Source organism: Herpailurus yagouaroundi, unplaced genomic scaffold, assembly GCF_014898765.1.
Source record: "Herpailurus yagouaroundi ecotype Mexico unplaced genomic scaffold, PumYag 182, whole genome shotgun sequence".
Lineage (NCBI taxonomy): Eukaryota > Metazoa > Chordata > Mammalia > Carnivora > Felidae > Herpailurus > Herpailurus yagouaroundi.
The window spans coordinates 42017197-42040752 of record NW_024412413.1 but is presented as its reverse complement, the minus strand read 5'-3'; the positions used below and the strand labels follow the sequence as shown (position 1 = coordinate 42040752).

Below are 23556 nucleotides of genomic sequence, written 5' to 3'. Positions count from 1 at the left end.
CTGAGCTGTCCAGCACAGAGCCCAATGTGGGGCCTGAACTCACGGACCGCGAGATCATGACCTGAGCTGAAGTTAGACACTTAACTGACTGAGCCACCCAGGCACCCCCACAAATGAAATTTAGGTTCTACTTGAGAAATTCATGAGATACTCATTTGGGATTTTAATTAGAATTTCATTGAATTTGTAGATTAATATGGGGGAAATTGGTGTATATATTTGTCATAAGTGTTATTTATAGCGAGAGCAGTGTAATTAAATGTGCTTTCTCATTATTTTAAATGATTTAACATTTCATATTATAATGATATTGGAATCTGATCCTAAATATATTTTACTTGGATACTTTGTTTTAATGAATTTTTTTTTCTGAAAAAAGATAACCTCACAAAGATACATAATTTCCTGATGGAAGAATTATAGTCTATGCTACATTGACTAAGTCACAGTAATTACTTTTTCAGTATTGTTCAGTAAGCAAATATTTTACTGACTTTTAACCTGAAATACCCATTTTTAATGACAGTTCTTGCAACCTATTCAGGTTCTGGCATTTTTACAATGACAATAAATGGGTTTATACGTATATGTTAGAGAATTATGTCAAAAATTTTAGCATATCCACATGAGGAAGTTTTCATAGGTGATATATTTAGATCTTTCAGAAACTATATTATGTAATGATGCAAACATTTTCAACTATACAGTTTTTATTTTTTTTATTTTATTTATTTTTTATAATTTTTTTAATGTTTATTTATTTTTGAGAGACAGAGAGACAGAGTGTGAGCGGGGGAGGGGCAGAGAGAGAGGGAGACACAGAATTGGAAACAGGCTCCAGGCTCTGAGCCATCAGCCCAGAGCCCGACGCGGGGCTCGAACTCACGGACCGCCAGATCGTGACCTGAGCTGAAGTCGGACGCTTAACCGACTGCGCCACCCAGGCGCCCCACAACTATACAGTTTTTAAAAACTGTTCTCTTTATAGCAAGTTTTCTTCTAAAGTAGAATTAGTTATTTTCTCACTGTGTCTAAAATACCCTTTTGCCTTGAAGAGGAACAGACTAAATATCTTTATCCATTTTAAGCATATATGGTTGATAGTATACTGTGCATTCATTTGCTGTCACTACCCCTCTCAGCCGGGGGGGGCCCCCGCGCCCCCGCCAAGCCAGGACATGTGAAATACTTTTCTTTTTTGTTAGAGGGAAAATGCAGTTCACTTCTTTGTATGGTTAAGAAGATTTTCGGGTCATCTGGTTGGCTCAGTTGGAGAAATGTGCAACTCATGATCTCCGAGTCATGAGTTTGAGCCCCACATTGGGTGTAGCAATTACTTACATACATACATACACTAGAAAAACATAGATTTTCGTGGTCACTTATCTCATTTAAAATGTGAGGTAGATTCTGCTTTTCAAGGTAATGTGTCTAGTTTACTTAACTAAGCACTTGTAGGCAGTTTTCTGAAAAAGAACAAAGAGCTTAAGATACCACTATCATCTCTGAATTGTGAAACTCTTGCTCTTCCCTTTGGTTGATAACGTTGTGCACGTGTGTGTGCACAGGTACATATACGGTACAGAGCCAGTGAGGGCAGCAATGTGAAGGCTCTGTTAAATATTAGTGAAGCTTGATTAATTACCTATGGCATTAATGTAGTTAGACATTTTAGTGTTTGTTTCTAGTGCCCCATTATTGCGCTACCCCTCCCCCAACCTCACCCTGTGGTGTGCCTTCCCCATTTTGGAGACCACTTTAAGAAATACAACTATAGTCAAAGCTCGTTTAAATTTGTTTTTGTGTCTCATATTTCCAAGGACATGATATTTTGTTTAGAATAAAGCTGGTGGTTCTTGAGGCTCCATGGTGGATTCTTGGTAGTTTATTGTACTGTGTTCTCCATTTTTGCTTATGCTTAAAATTTTCCATAATAAAAAGTTTAAAAACTATGTAGCCAAACAGTATTCAAAAGCTGAAAGGTGGGGTAGGATCAGTCTCTCTGCAAGTGCCTATCTTCTTTATCAAATAAAAACATCTTTCCTAGATTTCTCCCAGTGTACTTTGTCTTATGTCTCAGTGGCTTGCACTCGCTGGACTCTTTCCCTACCCACCCTACTTCCTGTCCCCACATGTCCTCTGTCCTCTTTCATTTGCCCTAAGGAATATCAAAGCTAAATTTGTAAACAAAGAATCCTGAGGCTTGTGAAATATCCTTTCTTCTTTTTGTTCTTTTAAATCATTGATGCTTTTTGTTACTGCTTTTTTGTGATTTAATATTTTTTTTTCTTTAAAAAAAATTTTTTTTTAACATTTATTTATTTTTGAGACAGAGAGAGACAGAGCATGAACAGGGGAGGGTCAGAGAGAGAGGGAGACCCAGAATCCGAAGCAGGCCCCAGGCCTCGAGCGGTCAGCACAGAGCCTGACGCGGGGCTCGAACTCACGGACTGTGAGATCATGACCTGAGCTGAAGTCAGACGCTTAACCGACTAAGCCACCCAGGCGCCCCTGTATTTTTTAATATAATTGTCTGTATTTTTATAAGCAGCCTTAAGTGTTTTATAGACTAAGAGGTGATATTGATAAAAACAAGCAATCACTAAACATTTTATTTCTGGTATCCTTTTCTCTTCCAATTGATGAGATATTGCATTCTTATAGATGAGACATTTAAAACTGAAAATGTTGCTAACTGGATTAGGAAAAACTGTTGGAATATTGATATTTTTAAAGTAACATTTTACATTGAGAAATCCATTTTAATTTCCAGGTATCATAATAGAGCATTATTTTCTTCTGGAAATGTTACTTTCAACTTTACATTTGTTGTGAAATAGTAGTAACAATCTAATATTTTTTTCTTTTCAAGATATGGAATATATGAACGCTGCCGAGAATTGGTGGAAGCAGGTTATGATGTACGGCAACCAGACAAAGAAAATGTTACACTCCTCCATTGGGCTGCCATCAATAACAGAATAGATTTAGTCAAGTATGTATTTTTTGTATTTTAAAGTAATTATTTATTATAAAATTATTCTAAATTATAAAAATTAGTAATTTCTAAAATTCGTTGCTTTTACTTTTTATTTTTTTAATGCTTATTTATTTTGAGAGAGAGAGAGAGTGTGAGTGCAAGCGTGGGAGGGGCAGTGAGAGAGAGGGACAGAGAGAGAATCCCAAGCAGGCTCCTCTGATGTCAGTATGGAGCCCGGCACAGGGCTCGAACTCCTGAATTGTGAGATCATGACCTGAGCCGAAATCAAGAGTCGGATGTTTAATCAACTGAGCCACCCAGGCACCCCCCCTCCCCCGTTTTTAAAATGTAGATTCTATGTACCTTTTTTTCCTGAAAAAAAAATAGTTTTTAACATACATCAAACACTTATTTGTACAAGGTGCTGTGCTGAGTGCTTTTCCATGTATATTTCCTTTAATCTTAATTCTTGAAATAACCCTATGTGAAAACTAACAACTTTCACTGTTGTCTTGATGTGGAAACTGGAGCATATAAATAGGTTAAATAGGTTACTAATGACATGCAGCTAATAAGTTGGAATCAGGAAATCAACAATCTAACTTGCAGCTCACGTTCTAAATGTGAATTCTTTGGGAAAAAGCTACAAAAGAAAAGGGAGCAGTCACAAAGATAGTAGGTAATAATAATCTAATTTAACTATTCATGCCAGCGTAAGTAATGAATATTTACTAAGTATAACTGGTTTTTATTACTTACTGCTAATCTGCTTTTTTAGTTTTAATAAGAGGCAGTTAGATAAGCAAGAGGTTAATAGAAAATCTTTTTAGTGAATCTAGTTTAGTAGTCTCCGACAATTTGGACATAAGTTCTTTAGATAAAGATATGAATCTGAAGTAAACCAGTTGCAGATGTGCAGTTATGTACAGCACACAGAGTCCAGAGACAAATAGGATATTAATGCCAGGTAAAAGAATTTTCCATTTTGAGTATGAAAGAAAGGATAAGCAAGTAATAACGAAAGCATTGAACTTGAATCACTTTCTTCCAGAGAGCATATCTCTATTTTATTTGTTCCTTTTGTATTCTTGTATATCTCATCTTCCCTCTGCCTTCGATATGGGTCTCCTGATACCTAATTCTGTTTTTGTTTGTCAGAAAATGTTTTTATCGCATCTTTATTTGTGAAGGAAATTTTCCATATGTATAGAAATCTAGGTTGGCAGTTTTTGTTTTATTTTTGTGTTTTACTTATTGAAAATATCATTCCACTATTTTCTGGCTTCTGTTACTATTGAGAAATCAGGCTAACTATTGTGCTTTTGTGGGCTTTTTTTTTTTTTTTTCCTTTTCTTCCCTTGGCTGCTTTTAAGTTTTTTCTCTTTGTTTCTGGTATTCTGCAGTTTCATGATGATCTAACTAAGTGTGGATTTCTTTTTATTTACCCTGAATGAAATTGCAGTGAATTCTTGATACTTCAGATTGACGTTTTCATCAGTTCTAGAAAAATCCCGGCTATTATATCTTCAAATATTGCTTCCATCCCATTCTTTTTTTGCTCTCCTTCTGGAACTCCAGTTAAACATATGTGTGACCTTTTCATTGTATGCTCTGTGTCTTTTATCCTCTTTTCTGTGTGTACTGTCCTCTGGTGTGCTTCATTCTGGAAACTTCTTACTTACCTTCCAGTTCATTTATTCTCTGTGTGTAATTTGCTGTTAAATCTATTCAGTGTGTTCTTAATTTTATTTTTCAGTTCTAGCATTTTCATCATTTTATTTTTTAAGCCTGTATTACTGAAATCATTTGTGGCTGAAATTTTCAATCTTGTATTCTTGAACATCGTAAATAATTATTTTATAATCTGTGAGAAGATAGCATTTGTAGTTTGTGTGGGTCTGTATCTGTTAATGTTGTTTCTTCATGTGCTGATTGTCTTTAAATATGTACCACACAATGTGTTTGAAAAATTATTTGTTGAATAATTTGAGGCCTAAAATGAGATTTCCATTTGTTTCTGCTAGGCACACCTTTAATTTAATTTCAAGGCTTTAGATTTTCTGGATCACCCACGTGGCTAAACACAGGCTAGAGCCAGGTTTATTTCTGGTTTATAATTACTGCTACAGTGCAGCTTTTTGGGGTCCCAGCCCTTGTTTTGTTTTGCTTTTGTCTGCTTAGCTTGCTTCTTGGCCAGCTCTTCTGCATCAGCAGATTGTCTCCAGGGCAGATAGTGCCCAAGTAGCTTTCTAACTTCGAATTTTAACGTCTCCTGACTTTTGGCCTGGTTAATGCTCTTAATCTTGTTAGGTTTTACTCTTTAGGAAATGTTTCTTATATTTCATTGAACTTGTTTAGTTTAATGGGAGGGTTGATTCAAATTATCTAGCCTTCTAAACCTCTGTTTGTTTTTTTGGTTAATGTTATTTAAGTCAAAGTAGCGTATAAAGAATTTGAAAACTCAAATAGTACTTAAAGTCTTACAGTAGGAAATAGTCCCTCCCCACCACCTGGGTCCTGTAGCCCAGAAATAACTATTTTCAGTACTTGAGCTGTTTCTTTCAGTATATACGCTTTATTTTATATATTTATGTTGCTACTTTTATCTAGAAATCTATTTTCTTTACAAAAATGACAGTACTTTTTCTGCTTTTTCATTTAATATATATATCTTCAAGATTTCTCATTGTCAGTACAAATAGAGCTGCATCATTCTTTTTAAACAGCTGTACAGTGTTCATTTATATGGATTTAATGTATTTCATGGTTTTCCTGTTGATGGATGTTTGGATTGATTTTGATGTTTCTACCATTACAGCCAGTGTTCTGATTGCTAATCTTGGTCATATATCATTTTGTTTATTTTTATATATATCTGTAATATTTATAGGAGAAAAAAAAGAAGAATTTTGATTTTTTTTTTTATGTTTATTTATTTGAGATAGACAGGGAGAGACTGCATGCAGGGGAGGAGCAGAGAACGAGAGAGAGAGAAAGAGAGAGAGAGAGAGAGAGAGAGAGAGAGAGAATCCCAAGTAGGCTGTGCATTGTCAGTGCAAAGCCTGACACGGGGGTTGATCTCATGACCCTGAGATCATGACCTGAGCTGAAATAAAGGGTCAGACGCTTAACTGACTGAGACACTCAGGTGCCTCAGATTTTGAATTTTAATAAATATTGCCCACTTTTATGCTGTTATTTCTTGATTTATCAATTATTATATATTTTGACTTTCTATTTTAGGATAACTAGATGTCCTAGAGCTCCTCACCACTAATCATTCTTCCATCCTCTATTTTAGTATTAGTTAAGTCACTGTGCATAGTGTAAGTTGTGAGAATGTAAATTCTCACTGCTAAGCTCAGAAGTGTTCTATGATTATTTGTTCTTTCCTTGCAGAATTTTGATTTTTTTCTGAAGCAGCAGTTACTTCATTTTATTTTCTTCATTTGTTTAATTTTCTGTATATTGTAAGTAATCCTTCTCGTATCCCATACTATTACAACCGTAAAACCCCTCTATCTGCCAACAGCATCACCTAATTTATCTGTTCCATTTTTGGAGTTGGGAGGGGGAGGAAATCATTCCTGGAATTCTCCACTTTTTTGCTCCAACCCAGATTATTTGCTCTTTAGAACTAACATACAGCCATTATCTTAAGACTTTGCTTTGCCATTATTCTGGGAAATCCTTTTGCTCCAATGTTGGTTTCAGTTTCCTGGATCTCCGTTTTTTTGTCTCTTTTGGGTTGCTCCCTGATTTTAGTAGAGCACAATTTCTGATAGCTTTCTGAGAGAGACAGCACTTGGGAGGTAAATGATTTGAAGTTACAATTATTTCTGTCCTTACACCTTATTGGTTGTTCGGCTGAGCATGGACTTACAGATTAAAAGTAGTTTTCTTAGAATTTTGAAGCATTACTTCATCATTTTCTTAATTCATATGTTACAATTGAGATTCTGTTGGTCAAAAAATTCACAGTTGTCTTACGTGTAAAAATAAAGTCTGAAGTGAGAAATATAGACAAAAAGTCTTGATGCTGCCTGCCTTACAAGTGTTCCAAGCCACTTGTGGAATAGTGAGGTTATAGAGTAGTCAGTAGTTGTAGAGTGGGTTAATAATTAGTATCTGTGCGTATTATATCTTCAGGTGGGTAAACTTAATTTTTTATAGTGCATAATCTAGCAAGTTACTTTCCTAAAACAAACATGGTGAGTAAAGGCAGTTTTCGATAACAACTGGTATTTATATCCTCAAGATTACTTTTTACTACCGATCTGGAATTATACCCCCACTTAAAAACTACAGCCTATTCCTACCACAACAAATAGCATGAGCATCATATTTGCCTAGGGTCCTTGTACACATAGGTCTTATGGGAGTGGCTTGCGGTTGTTCAGATGTATACAGCACACATAGTGGTTTGTATTGCATCTTGGGGAATTCATTGCTTTTATAATAAGAGCAGGCTTGCTCTTTGTTCCAGAGGGAGACATTACCTCATCTCTCAAGGTTGCTGGATACAGACACAACTCTGAGAAATGACCTATGTAGAAGTGGTCAGGGCCTTGTATTCTTCATTTATACCTAGCAAGGCATATGGAAACATGAGAGACCCATGGAGAAATGTCTCTCTTAACAGTTATGTTTCATTAGCATGTATTTAACTACAAAGTAGTCGGGACACTTTCATGATAATAAGGAATAAAATAAGTATAATGTGGAAAGGAGGAGACCTTCACCTTAGCCTGGATTGTCTATAGTTCCAATGTTTTCAAGCGAAAGTCTTTATTTCTCAGCTTTAACCTAATGTAATAAAATGGAAAGGATTAGCTCAAGCTCTTGTGTTCAACAGTCTCTTGTTACCTTAAGATTCTTCGTTAAGAGTAATAATAATACTTGTAAATAATACTTGATTATTATAAATAGTCAAGTAAGTAATACTTGAGTTCAAGTCAAAGCTTTATTAAGGAACATGGGGCTTTATTAAAAAATATAGGGTTCACAATTTTTTGAGAATACATTGTATGTGTGGCTTACTCTTCTTCCCTGGGAACATGTACTTTTTTTTCTTTATCCTTGGCTTTGTGAAAATTCACATTATTGTGCATTTTATTTATTTATTTATTTATTTACGCATTTACTTACTTTATATCTAATTTATGGCCATTAAGTGGCCACTTTTAATCTGGAAACTTGCCTTTTTGGTTTAGGGAGGTATTCTTGCATGGTGCCCTCAAGAGTGCCTTTCATTTTCTCTGTTACCCGGGGGGGGGGGCCGCGGGAGCTGGGGTGGTCAGATAATGGAACCAACCAGATTGATTTCTTTTTACCATTTATCCCAAATACTTTTTATCTCCCAGTATAGCCATTGTACTTTGGGGAGATTTTCTTAATTTTTTTTTTTTTAATTTTTTTTTTTCAACGTTTATTTATTTTTGGGACAGAGAGAGACAGAGCATGAACGGGGGAGGGGCAGAGAGAGAGGGAGACACAGAATCGGAAACAGGCTCCAGGCTCCGAGCCATCAGCCCAGAGCCCGACGCGGGGCTCGAACTCCCGGACCGTGAGATCGTGACCTGGCTGAAGTCGGACGCTTAACCGACTGCGCCACCCAGGCGCCCCGAGATTTTCTTAATTTATATAATTTATCTTCTAATCCTTTCTTTGAATTTGTAATTTTACCAATTGCATTTTCAATTTGCAAGTGGTTTTTTTTTTTTTTTTTGATCTCTGTCTCCTCCTCCCCTTTTAAAAAAATATTTTGTTCTTCATATCATGAGTATATCATCTTCTCTTATTTTTGGAGGATGTTAGTTGTAATTTTTTGTTTTTTAAGTTTTGCTTTATGTTATCTGTTTATTTTAGGCTTCTTCTATTTATTTGGTCTCCTTCCATATTTGCAACTTTCCTCAATTATCTAATCATATTTAGGAGAGACATAACAAAGCTGATTGGAAATTGTAGAACTTCGATCACAACAGGAACCTCTCAAATGTCTACTTCTAGAAGTTTTTCTCTGGCATTGTTCAGTGTCTCTTAGAGAAGAATCTTCTAATCTCTTTGTAGGAGGAGCTGAGTATCTATCTCTGTCTGCCAGCTGAACTGAGCAAGGAAAGGGGTTTGGGGTTGTAGTTGTTGTTTAGCATGTAAACTTTCATTGAATTGCTATGTTTTCAGTATAGTGTCTCATATGGTTCTCTGATTTAATTCCCTGAGTCTCAAATTTCTCTGATGAAGGTGCTCTGAATATACTTTTCAGCAAATGCTGAGTGGTTGAGTGTTAAAATCAATATGAGCCTGAGGCTGAAGCCAGAAGTCATCATCATACAATGAAATTTAGAGATGTAAGAATGAATCTGAACTTTTTTAAGAGTTTGAGGTATTATTACAGTAATTTTGAAATTTTGAGGAGTCACATTTTGAAATTCAACATTACAGTGCACAAAGAAGTACTTACCTAGCACTGTCAGCTGCTTGTTTCCATCCATGTCACTAAAATGCCTGTTTGTGGTGCTAAATACTTAACTTTTGGCAAGAATGTAAGTTACAAAACAATTTTTTCAGTAACTTTTATTAACTTACAGCCAATGTTTTTGTTTATAGTCTAGTTTCTTTACATTCTACAGAGGTAACAGTTACCTTTAATCCCTTAGTCTTTCCAGGGTTTTATAAACTCTGGATTGCTTCTCATTGGTGTTCCCTCTGGAGACATTTGAGTTTTAGCTCTTTACTTTTCATCTTTCAAATACTTGTTAATATCTCTTGTTCATTGATGGTCCTATCTCAAAACCTAGGGATCATTAGTTAATACCTGCAGGAACATTCCTTGGTAACCTTCTTGTAGTATACAGGAGGCTTAAGTTTAAAAGTAAGAATTAAATGATCTTCTCAGAATTTTGTAGTTTTGAACTAGGGTCTAATAGCTATAAAGAATAACATGTTATAAAAATTTGGTACTTCTCTTCCATTAGTTTACAATGAAAAGGCAATAAAAGTTATTCTTCTTTAGCATACAGAAAAAAAAAAAAAAGTTGTACTTTAGAACCAGTCTGGAAATCACTCATTGCCATAGCCCTAGCAAGGATTTGAAATGTGAGTAAAAATAACTCTCATGAACAAATACATTGACTATAGAGAACATAATATAACATTGCCTTAAAAAACATCCCAGCTCTTACCAAAGCTGTTCTTTGGCCAAGCTATATTTCTCTTTGGGCTCAGAAAATCATTTTCAGCTATTATATAGTTGAAACTTAAGAAACAGTTTAGGAATAGTTACATGTTTGTATTCAGACTAATGTCTGATATTTTGGACTGGAAATATTTTAGTCTGGAAATATTTTGTTAAGTTACTTAAACTATTTAAGAAGATACGGTAGAGTTGGGCCCTTTATTGTGTAATGTTTTAAAAACACCAGTTTAACAAATACATAAAGCAATAAATTTCTGAATCAAACATATGAGTATATTAAATGTTTAAAACTGTGTACATTAAAAGTGAATGTGTTAGTGAGCTAAAGCAGTAATCACTTAGAACAGTTTAAGAATCTCAGTAATATCCACACATCAAGTATTTGACATCAGAGGTGTGAAATCACTTATATTCAAGATTCATTGTATTGATCAGTTCAAAGTAAGCATTATGATAAGCAGCTAAGTCCTGTTCATTTCAGAAGATATCAAGATGTTATAATGTTAATATATTAAGCAGTGAGTTGCTTTTTTTTTTAAAGCAACATACCTTTAAAGGCATAACAAGGCATTCTAAAGAACCTCTATGTTATACTTACAATTTATAAAATTCTTGCACATAAATTGTTTGATTTAATCTACAGTAATTTTGTGAGGAAAGTAAAGCTCTAAAAGCTGAGCCTCTACCAATGGTAGACTAAGTGGCCTGTTCTACAACTTTTCTGTGCTGTTGCTCTTTGATCCAAGTCTTAATGGTTCTCTCACCACCTTCTTTTTTTATAGAATTGTTATTTGGTATTGCTGTTCTTTTTTGTAACTTTAAAAAAATTATTTTCCTTTTGCTTCTAGAACAAAAGAGAGTGATGTGTTTGATATAAATTCTACTAAGTATATTTTTTAAAGATCACAAAAGATTGTTTATCATAGAGACATAAACTAGCATGAGATCTACAATGGAAAACATTTTTTTCTTTATTTTTTACATAATTTCATAAAATTGAAAATGCAAGTTGTCTAAATTATTTAAAATTTTGTCTTATAGATACTATATTTCGAAAGGTGCTATTGTGGATCAACTTGGAGGAGACCTAAATTCAACTCCATTGCACTGGGCCACAAGGTTTAAATTTGCTTCTGGATTATTTTTTTCCTTTGGTTTCTTTTTTAGTCTATAACTAAACAATTTTATTTTTTTGATGATATGCTAAAATGAATGGGAGAACTTAAAGTAATAGTTAATACCAACAGTGTACTAACGTATTGCCGTATAGTGTTACGTGCATTGGCAGCAGTTTATTGTCCCAGAATATGTTTAGGGAATTCACCATGCTGATGTTAATCCAGTTAGGTTAAGACTGAGTTAAACTTTGAGTTTGTAAATGTAATATTATGCAGCCTCTGTATATTTACAATTAAAGAAGTTGCCCAGTTTCTGAGATAATTAAGATAATATTTGAATAGGATTAATAGAATATAGTAACTATTTATTACATATTTAAAGAAGTTATAAGTATCTCTAAAATTTAAAAGACTTATTTCAGTTGAGACTTAAAAACCTTAAAATCCTAAGTATGTCTTGACATATGCCTATTTTAAAAAACTTTTTAAACATTTGTATAATCTTTTCCACCATTACCCTATTTAAAAAAAGATCTTCCCGGAGATCTTGTTTGAAATAACTTTATATATTTAAGTGTTTATTCTTTTATGTTTTAGACAAGGCCATCTATCTATGGTTGTGCAACTAATGAAATATGGTGCAGATCCTTCACTAATTGATGGAGAAGGATGTAGCTGTATTCATCTGGCTGCTCAGTTTGGACATACCTCAATTGTTGCTTATCTCATAGCAAAAGGACAGGTAAAAAAATTACAATGGTGTGGATTTTAATCAGATGTTCTTCTTGGTTTATTTTGAATAGTACTCTCTGATGGATGACAGTGAATAAATATATAGTTAGTTTCATATTGAGGTAGTAAATGTAGTTAAGTTGAAAATAAGAAAGATAATCAAGAACCAGATAATGATTAAATTGCATTTTTTATTTCTGAGAATGATAGAGATGAATCCTGGAAAGTAAGAAAATTTAAGTATCTATTTTTTCCCTTAATTACATCTTTTGAATATATCCTCTGAATTCATTTAAACTTTTTTGAACATATTTTACTGGTTATTTTCTCTATTAGGTACCTCTTGGAGAAGGGGATAAATTGTTTAGGATCAGTTTCTTGGTTTCTGCTGTGTAAAATAATGCTGCTTCATACATGTCAGAAAACTTCTCATGATTTAAGGGGTTCTTCCTGACTTTTTGAGTGTGTACTGACTATAATCGCATTAAATAGGTACCAGTTTATATATACCATGTTTTTGTGATAAGTGTATTTCATTAAAATTAATGTTTCTCAGTTTTTGTTTCATGTGTTTTCTCTGGTCATACTTAAATGTTAGTTTTATAGCTAAGGATCTCATCATAAGAGTAAGACAAATGATTTTACTTCAATGCTATTAACATTTATTTTAGATTAAAATTTTTATGCAGATTCACAATTTGAATAGCATTTATCTTATGAATTCTTTTAAGATATTTGTTGTTGGCAGTGCCAAGCACTGACCCTTGTGTGTTGTGCTTATAGCTTAAGGAAAGAGGCGTAGACCGGCTACTTGCTAGTAGGGGAAGGGTTTCTGTTATGGTATTGACAGACTACCCACAAAAGCGGTTCTGACAGCTTTAGAACAATATCAGCTATTCCTTGGGTTGACTGGTCTTGGCTTGGTGGTTCTTTGCCTTGTGATAATGGCTGGGGCTACAGTTGTCTGGGGGCTTAACTGAGATGGAGGATGGCTCATTCACATACCTTGTACCTTAATAGGAATGGCTAAAAGGCTGGGTCCAGGTGGAATGCTGAGATGACTAGTCCTCTCTCTTTTTCTCGATGCAGTCTCAGAATTCTCTCTCCATAGCACCCTCCACGTAGTCTTTCTAGCAGGGCAACTAGACTTCTTGTGTGTTGGGAGCTCCCAAAAGAACAGAAGCAGCTCTGCCTCTTTTAAGTCTTAAGTGTTGAACTGACACAGCAACATTTGTGCTCCATTCTGTCGGTTAGTGCAAGTAACAGGGCCAGTCCATGTTCACTGGGGGGACACGTGGATGAGAATACCAGCAGGTGAAGTTTATTGGGGGCCATCTTTGGATACCAGCTGCCACAGGAGATTACTTTTGTTCTCCCAGAGTTCCTTCTAGGCTGGGGTTTGGAGCAACAAATGGTGCTATAACCCATGATAGTGTTGTTAGTGGCTTTTTATTTTGCAGGTATAAATTTATATTCACTTTTTTTCCTTTTGTTTTTTTAACTGGGTAAGAAAAGTGGTATAAATTTTTTTTAGTCTTTTTGTTAGCATATTGATTTTGGGTTTTGGATGTTTTAATAATCTTTTTTTTTTTTTCAACGTTTTTTATTTATTTTTGGGACAGAGAGAGACAGCATGAACGGGGGAGGGGCAGAGAGAGAGGGAGACACAGAATCGGAAACAGGCTCCAGGCTCCGAGCCATCAGCCCAGAGCCCGACGCTGGGCTCGAACTCACGGACCCTGAGATCGTGACCTGGCTGAAGTCGGACGCTTAACCGACTGCGCCACCCAGGCGCCCCTTTTAATAATCTTTTTAATTCTGGCATAGGATATTGGCTATAAAATTCTCGGGGCAGGGATTTCTACCTGTTACAGTACCTTTTGTATATAATAAATGCATGATGATAACAAATGGCAGTTTGTTTTCTTTTTCATGAGTAATTTTTTTGCTACAAAAGTAACACACTTACTGTAAAATATTCAAACATAAGAGCAGAGTATGACTTAGAAAATGAAACCCCACGTCTTCCCTTACCCGCATCCCAAACTGAGATCACTTTCTTTTAATTGTTTAGTATATTTTTCCAGAATTTTTTTCCATCTATACACTAATTATAAAAGTAAACTTCTGTAGTGTTCATTACATCATACTTTGGGGTCCAAAGTCCTTCTTTGGCCTACAGAACCATGGGTTCTCCAGCCCATCTTTTGTCATTTCCCCTCACTCACTCTGCTCTGACACACCAGTCTTCCTCCTGTTCCTTGAGCAGCTCTGCTACGCTGCTGCTTTAGGGCCTTTGTGATTGATCTTACCTTCTGCTTGGTAAATCCTTCCCTCAGATAGTCACACTGTTCTCTGTCTGTTTTATTTCAGTCAGATGTTTGCTCAAATTTTATTAGTTCTGATTAGTTCCCAATTATAAGTAATAATAAAATTGCTATATTTTCATTTTTTCTTTTTCTTCCCTTTCACTGACTTTAGTCTATAATACTGTTTTTCTTAGTGTTAACTTCTTTCTGGTAGATATAAGTACATTTCCATTACTTGATTTTTTTAACTATAAGTAATATCCTTTGACTCATAGCTATTACAGATTAGGCACTCTTCACACTTTCTTTCCAACCTTTTTCCATTTTTGTCTTCATTTTTTTCTCCATTTTTTTGTTAATTGTATCAGTTTTACATTCTTAGGGCATATAACATTTCCATTTAGTTTGTCATTCTGTTCCTCACATTTGTTTCATTTTAGCTCTATTGTTAAAATATATTTAGTGTTCACTACCAATTCTTTTGGATGATTTTCAGGAGAAAAGGGAAAATGCTAAGTTATGGAGCCCTGTTGATCATGGAATCCCCATAAGCTTTTGATCTGGGCTTGTTAATTCTTCCTAATAGAGAATACCCATACGTCCAGGCTGAACTTGGAAAAGAAGTACCAAGTTTTAAATCCTGAGCCAAAGAAAGAAAAGGTTGAATTTCATTTTTCTTTTAGTACTCTAGAGATGTGGCATTATTTTACATTTTTAATTTCACTTATATTTTTTAATACTGTCACTTCTTTAAAAGGATAGGAAAAGACAACTAAGAAGGAAGAAGAAACTAAAGAATTTACATATCTGTCTTACTTGGACATCAAATTTAGTTGAGCTATCTTGAAATTAGGACAGTGAAAGAAGTAAAATAAGTTACAGTGCTTGACTCATATAAGAAACAAGGAAACTTGTCATTTCTGAGAAGATTTTCGTAAAGACTTTAATTGAAAAAAAATTGGTGTGTATATTGGAAGTATCGAATGAGGTTACATAGGACATTCCCACCCACATTTAACATGAATCCAGAAATGGATTTATAATGGATAAGGCATGCCATTTGATTACAGTATTTACTACGAGGGACAAAACTGATGATATCCAAGGATGCGTCTAGTTTGTCTAATGTACTGTTTCCTCAACATTTTTTCTGCCTCCGTACCCTTGAAAATGTTCACATTTGAGGCATATTCCCTCTGTATCAGTGGCTCAAGAGAATTGCTGCATAGAGTTTTAAAGTGTTTTGCAGTATACTCGACTATGACTCTGTCCTCTCTGCATGACTGGTATACTAGATAACACAACTTGGATTACAGCTGCTACTTTTATATAATCCAGAATTGGGCGATGGGGAAGGGAAGAAGAGGAAACTTAGTATCTGTTGAATGTCTGTTATATTCTAGGCTATAGAGTGCTCTACACACATAGGTGTTATATGTATAACACATAGCCTGTTATATTCTAGGCTATAGGTGCTTTACACACATTGTTCCATTTAATCATCACAGGGTTCTTAGGAAGCCATTATATATTCACGTTTTTAAATGAGGAAGCTGAAGCTCAGAGAATTAAAGTGATTTTGCCAGTCTTCTAGCTAGTAAGTGGTAGAGCTAAGAATTCAAAACCATGTCTGTCTAAAAGCCTATGCCTTTCCCAAACAAATAGGTAGATAAACATGTCTTTTCACTTCACAAATGGTTTTTGATCACTTCACAAATGGTTTCACTCTGCTGGGCACTGAGAATACAAAGATGAATTTTATAACAATTTTAATCCTCAAAGAACTTCTCTTTAGCTAATGGGACAAATACCTCAGGCATAGAGGAAAATTAGTCCAGGTTGGAGTTAGGAGAGATAATTTTAGAGAAGTGAAACTGATAGAATCCCTGATACATCAGGATGTCTTGAAAGGAGATTTAGGTAACTAGGGAAGAGTTTTGGTTAAAGAAATGGTAGTTTTAATTCTAATTTGTCAAAAAACTAAGCAAAAAGGGGGGGGGAGTACCATTAGGAAAGCAAAAAGTTGGGTAGGAGAAATAAAATAATCACTATTTTGCTGGGAATAGTATTCATATACATTTGTAATAATGTAGATATCAAATATTTATAGAACCAAAAATACAGTAGATCTATTGAAAGAATAGAAAGGTGCATATTTGTTATGGGGCAGGAAGAGTAAAAAATTCTCATTTTGCATACCAAAGAGTCTCAGAAGGTAATGCCTAAAACTGAAAAATCAAAAAGTAGTAATTCATGCATCTTTAAGATGTGGAGGGTAAATACCAAAGTAATGAGCTAAAAGAGGTGAAAATAGTGGAGAGAAAGGCAGAGAACAGCTCTATCACCACAAACTTTGCAAAGTTATTTGACTCTAAAAATGTACGTGCATAAAATAAAAAGTGAAGTGGACTTTCTTTGAGTTTATTGAAAAGATAGGTCTTTTTATTCTTTGTTTTGAAATGGCTAGAAGTAAACAGGGTTTTGTTATTCCTTCTTATCACGAATTTGTATAAATAAGTTTTTTGGACACTTAAATCATTTAACTTCTTATTTGTGGATGAAAGATGAAGAGTAGGTCAGGATCTTTAAATGCAAAACATTGAAAGGCTGATTACAGCATCTGAAAAGGGAAATCTATAAATATATGGTAATTAAATACACATTTAATGTTTTGTCAGTTAAATATATGCCCATTAATTAAAATATTTAGTGACAATAGGTGGTTTTATTTTAGTGTTAGAAAAAGTTTCATAAATGACCCTTGATTGAAGAGTGTTATATTGGCTTTTCCTGTGACATGCAAATTAGATTTTTCAAGTAAGTTTTGTAGGAACTTAGAAATTTTTACTGTCTTTTTTCTTTTTATTTATTAGGATGTAGATATGATGGATCAGAATGGAATGACACCTTTAATGTGGGCAGCTTATAGAACACATAGGTATGTAACCATCATAAAATATTTATTCAGATCATTGTCAGCATAATAAAATGTAAAATAAATGATGGGAAAAGGCAGTTAATGTTCTATTTGCTAATATTTAAAATTCTTATTATGAGTACATAGTGTATGACAATTACCTTTTTGAATGTTTGAATCTTTGTGCTTACCTTGACCTTGGTAGTTACGGTATTCTTAATCTATTCCTCTTTTAGCAGTTTTTAAGAATGAAAGATGTTATCTTATTTTAAAAATGATTTTTTTTCACATTATTTGTATATCGACAGGGTTGATATATTAATTAGTAAGTAGCCTGAAAATATTTTTGGAATAATCCAGATTTTAATTAAAAAATTTAATTGTTTAATTATATAGGTATTAAGACCTCAATCCCTAATGAAAAACAGAAAATGTCAGGGCCACGTATGCCTTCTCTTGGAACTTTATATAGGTGTTGCACATATTTAATCCTTCAGATTAGAATATTGTCTCATTACTGATTATAAGGTTGAGTATAGGTTAGAATGGAAATGTCCCAAAATGGGATGCAAATGCAACCATGATCAGTTTAGTATCTGTAATGATTTCTATAATTGAAATTAGGGTTGTTGTTGTTGTTTTTTTTTTTTTTTCCTTTTCAGTGTGGATCCAACTAGATTGCTTTTAACATTCAATGTTTCAGTTAACCTTGGTGACAAGTATCACAAAAACACTGCTCTGCATTGGGCAGTACTAGCAGGGAATACCACAGTCATTAGTCTTCTTCTGGAAGCTGGGGCTAATGTTGATGCCCAGAATATCAAGGTAAAAATACCCTGTATTGATTATGTTATGTGAAATGTTGTTAAGATCTCAGTTCGTCAATAAAAAACTAGATTTTTTCACAGACTGTCAAAGATGGAAGAAACATCTTATTTAAGCTCACACCCTTTGCTTCCATGCAAGAATTTGTTTTGAAAGATTGGTTTATTTACTTTTGTCTTGTAGTATTGAAGTAATTGTCAGATTTTGATGGCCTTTTCATTAGTGAATTCTTTCTTTTGAAAATTAAATTACATAACCCATATCTTCCTAGGTGACGGGAATAATTTTCTGGTTTCTTTAAGAAGACCAGTACAAAGAATCACATGTTTGTAGTTAAACCACATTATGCCTAATAACTTTCACTGATTCTTTGCCTTGTAATTGTCTTGTTTTAAAGATCAGGACCTTTACAGATTTATTAAATGTAAATACCTCTCCCGCGGATGTTTGGCCTGATCCAGGAAAAGTATACAAGAGTATCTAAGAGCAAAGCACAATTAATTAACATTTGCATTCTGAACATTTAGAAATTTGCAGACATTTCATGAGTAGTTGAAAGACAGTTCTGTTGGTAGTCTTAAATTTTGGTTAACCATTTTTATTTTTAAAGCTTCAGGATCCACCGTGGTGTTTGGCACCATTCTTTCTGTGAAATGACTTTAAACTTTGAAACATCATCTTTTAATAATGTGAATTCATAAATAATTTTGTGCCCTTTGACAAGTGTTCTTTAATTTTGACTATAAACCATAATACTTTTGGAGTCAGATCTCTTAAATTTCTAAGGGATATGTGCTAATTAAATTTGAAAGACATTTGAGCCACACAATATTCTGAAATGGCAATCAAAAAGTAGGTTATCTCCTGCTGGATCAGGGCATCTAATTATGTTCCAGTGAATAGTTCTTTCTGTATTCAATTACTCTGAGGTTAAACTGCTAAAATAATATAGCTTAGACTAGCTGTATGGAGCCTAATTTACTTAAAATTTTAACCAATTTTTAAAAATGAGTTTAATTAAAAGTACTTAGTTAAAAGTAGATATCAAATATCTTGTTGGAAACTATAAGAAATTGAGAAAAAGTTTCTTTCTTTCTTTTTTAAATTTCAGGTCTTTCTGTCTTTCCCCAAAGTGATCAGAATGGCTGAATATCTGACAATACAATATTGAAAGAGGAAAGTCAGCATATTATCGGGCCTGACACATGATGGGCACTCTAAATATTTTTTGACAGACTGAAGATTTATGTAGTCTTGAGCTTTACCTCTAAGCTAGTTTTTCTGACACTCTGCCATTATACCTCCCTGCCATTTCTGAAATTATAGAGAGAAAAGTTTGCTTTTTGAAATGTTTTTTTTTAATTTAATTTAATTTTTTAAAAAAAGTTTACTTATTTATTTTGTAAAAGAGAGAGAGCACCAGTGGGATAGGGGCAGAGAGAAAGAGAGAGATGAGAGAGAATCTCAAGCAGTCTCTGTGCTGTGAGCACAGAGCCCAAAATGGGGCTTGATCTCACAAACCATGATATCAGACCTGAGCTGAAACCAAGAGTCAACACTTAACCTACTGAGCTACCCAGGTGTCCCCCAAATGTTCTTAAATAGGAAGCTCAGAAACGTTTTTAACACTATGATTAGTAAATTGGGCTAACCTCAAGGCCTAAAGGACAGGAAAGGAAGAGTTTGACTAAGGCTGACTAATATCCCCATATGAAAAAATTAGTGAGTTTACCTTATGTTTATATCTGTATTGCTTTAGAGCATTGTTTCTCTTCTGTTTGGTACTGGACAGCCATTCTTTCTTTCTTTCTTTTTTAATGTTTATTTATTTTGAGAGAGAGAGGCACAGGGGAGGGGCAGAAGGATAAGAAAGGCGAGAGAATCCCAAGCCAGGCTCCGTGCTGTCAGTGCAGAGCCTGATGTGGGGCTCACGAACTGCGAGATTATGACCTGAGCCAAAATCAAAACTCAGATGCTTAACCGACTGAGACACCCAGGCAGGTGCCCACCTCCTGGACAGCCATTCTTAAAGTGATCATGCCCCAGGAATATATTTCAAAATATTTCATGTTACATTATTAAAAAGATAGAACCAATTTTACTGTGTCAAATACTGAGTCTCCAGAGACTCTACCAAGAGCCTGTTGAAATTGCAATAATACTAAAAATTGTGATAACATGACTGAACAGTTCTGGAATTTGAAACTAGTAGTATGTATTTTTAGACCATTTAAGAGTATATTTTTTATACATATAGACTTTTGGATAACTTCACTTGGATCATGATCTTTAAGTCTTTGAAGTGTAGATTGTAAATTTAATGTCTTTTCAAATAGTGAGCCCTTGCACTTTGCATTAACCATTGCATAAAGATGAGATTATTTATGTATGTACGTATGTATGTATATTTTTGAGAGAGCAAGTGTAAGTGAGCGAGGGACAGTGAGAGAGAGAGAGAGAGAGAGAGAGAATCCCACAAGGGGCAGAGAGAGAGGGAGAGTGTGGAGCCTGAAGCAGGGCTTGAGCTCACCTGAAGTGGGGCTCAAGCTCACTTGATTGAACTCACAAGCCATGAGATCATGACCTGAGCTGAAATCAGATGCTTAACCGACTGAGCCACCCAGGTGCCCCATAAGCTTTTTTTTTTTTTTTTTTAAAGAGAGCATGCACAAGCATGGGAGGGGCAGAGAGAGAGAGAGACAGATACAGACAGACAGACAGAGAATGAATTCCAAGCAGGCTCCACACTGCCAGCGTGGAGCCCCATGCAGGACTTGATCTTGTGACTGTGAGATTGTAACCTGAGCCAAATCAAGAGTCAGACAATTAACTAAGCCACCCAGGCACCTCAACCATTGCATAAACTTTTATTAGACTTAGTAAAAGAAATAATCTGTAATGAATTTCAACAGAAAGGTAATGGTAAGAGAGATATTTGAAATGATGTAAATAATTTGAACCTTATAATTTTAATGGTTTGTAGGTTCAGGCATGTGAATTATTTGGTACCAAGATAGGATAAAGCTTGAATGTAGCTTTCTTAACTAGTGCAATCCAGCGTCTACAGTGTAAAATAATTATCGTGCCTGTAGAACTTTTATTTAAATTCATGTTTGGTTTTTTTATTTTTATTAATGTTTTAATTTTATCTGACATGTATAAGCAGGATTGGCTATTGACAAAAAGAAGTTAGTTTGAAATGTAGTTCCCTGATAGCTTCTGGAGTTACATCATCATCATCATCATCATTATCATTATCATTGTTATTATTATTTAAAATTTTTCTAAATTAAGGTATAGTTGGCATGCAGCATTTTACTAGTTTTAGGTGTACAGTGTAACCTGAACCTGTCATGAGATGACCACAACAGGGCCAATCTGCATCTGTCACAAAACTTTGTTTTCTCTTGTGATTGGAACTCTGAAGATTTGCTTAATCAGAAAGTCTTAGCAACTTTCAGATATACAATACAGTAGTATTTTATTTTTGAGACAGAGAGAGACAGAGCATGAGTGGAGGAGGGGTAGAGAGAGAGAAAGAGACACAGAATCTGAAGCAGGCTCCAGGCTCTCAGCTGTCAGCGCAGAGCCTGAGGCAGAGCTCGAACTCACGAGCTGTGAGATCATGACCTGAGCTGAAGTCAGACGCTTAACCGACTGAGCCACCCAGGCGCCCCTACAATACAGGAGCATTAACTGTAGTCGCCATGCTGTACATTACATCCTCAGGACTTAACTTATTTTAAAACTGGAAGTTATTGTTAACTTTCAGCTCCCTTCACCTATTTCACCCACCCCCAACCCCTGCTTCTGGGAACCACTGGTCTGTTCTCTGTATCAGTTAACTTGGTTTCGTTTTATTTGTTTTATTTTTTAGATTACAGATATAAGTGAGATCATACAGTATTTATCTTTCTCTGACTTATTTGGAGTGACATTATTTTTAAAGGAAATAAAGTTTAAGGAGTTGCTTCAGTTGCTCAGGGAACACTTACACTTTCAGAGGAAAACTAATCTTTTTATCCACACTGGTGGAAAAGTAGATTTTTGTTTTAAAATGCACTTTTTGTGGAATTAAAAAGATGAAGTATCAGATGCTTTTTCTGCTGGAATCTGGCATTCCAGATTCCATATGCTGAAGTCTAGTCACCACCTTCTAATGGAAGCCATTCATTCATTCATTCATTCATTCATTCATTTAACAAATATCAGTGCTCGGGAGTCCAGGCGTTTAAGATAGATGAAGTCTGTATTCTCTCAGAATTTACATTGTATTAAGAAAATAGACAATAAGTAAAAACACATGCATATGCATCCTCATAGGCAAATGTGGTACAGTGATGAGGGATGAAGGGGCTACATGAGGTGAGAATGACTTGTGAATACCTCTGAGGAGATGACATTGCTTTCAGACTTGTCTGATAAAGGGATCAATTATGCAAAGACATGTGAGGAAGAAACTTTGCACGTAGATGAGCCTGCAAGTGCAAGTCCCAAGGTCAGGAGTAAGCTTGCCCTGTTAGAGGTGCAGCAAATGACAGCCTGGACTGAGTGCAGTGAGCCCGGGAGTGCAGTCACAAAGGAAGGCAGGTGCCAGATAGTGCAAGGCCATTATAAGGTACTTTGTGTTCTCAGTCATGAGAAGCAGTTTGGGAGGATTTACATAGGCTGGCTTTATAATCTTTGTGTTTTAAATATTTTTAAAAGACTACTTTGGTTGCTGATGGAGAATGCATTGAAGAATTAAAAAAAATGGAGGGGATGGGTAAAGATCAGTTAGGCTAGTGTAATGAACCAGGCAGGTGATGTTAGTTTAGCCTACAATTGTAGGAATAGCGATGGAGAGCAATGAATGGATTTGGAAATGATAGTTTAGAGTAGAAATGAAAATGATAGTTTAGAGTAGATTAGATATGAGGGTGAAAAGAAATATTGATGACTTAGATTTTGGTTTGAATAACTGATTGTCTTGTGATATATTGAGGTTGTGAAGACTGAAGGAGGAAGACTTTCTTGGGGTGAGGGTGGTAAGAATATAATTTGAGGTGTGGTGCCTTTTAGCTATGTGGAATAGCAAGCTAATTAAGTAAACTTAAGTTGATATGAATGTCAACAGGGGAAAAATTAATTAATTGAAAACAACGTAGATTCTTTGTCCAGGAATTTGACAAAATTGATTTATACCTGTATATTTTTCCAGTTTTTATTTTGAGAGCTAAGAAAGAGACTAATTGATAATCATGAATTATAACAAAAAAGATATAGTCTGCAAATCTGGCTGTAATAGCTAATAAAACTTGTACTTTTCAAAGAATATGAAAAATTATACTTTGTGTTATAGTTATAAAAATATTGATCCTTTTTCTTCTAAAATAGCTTTTCTAATTAAAATTAAAGTTTCTTAGAAATCTGTCTTTATATTATTTACCCTTATAAATTAGTTATTTGAATAAAAAATTCAATTCTTTTAATATGTAAGT

At 34.7% G+C, this 23556-nt stretch overlaps 1 protein-coding gene across 5 annotated transcripts in view; it reads left to right on the top strand.

Moving 5' to 3' along the window:
• The window catches only part of ZDHHC17 (zDHHC palmitoyltransferase 17), a 104536-nt gene that overhangs the window by 29864 nt on the left and 51116 nt on the right, over positions 1–23556 (top strand). For all 5 annotated transcript variants that reach the window (XM_040491371.1, XM_040491370.1, XM_040491368.1 and 2 more), the window contains 5 exons: positions 2873–2995; positions 11217–11294; positions 11891–12035; positions 17208–17272; positions 17914–18076. In XM_040491371.1, coding sequence (XP_040347305.1) covers positions 2873–2995; positions 11217–11294; positions 11891–12035; positions 17208–17272; positions 17914–18076 — 574 coding nt within the window. The remainder of the gene's footprint in view (positions 1–2872; positions 2996–11216; positions 11295–11890; positions 12036–17207; positions 17273–17913; positions 18077–23556) is intronic.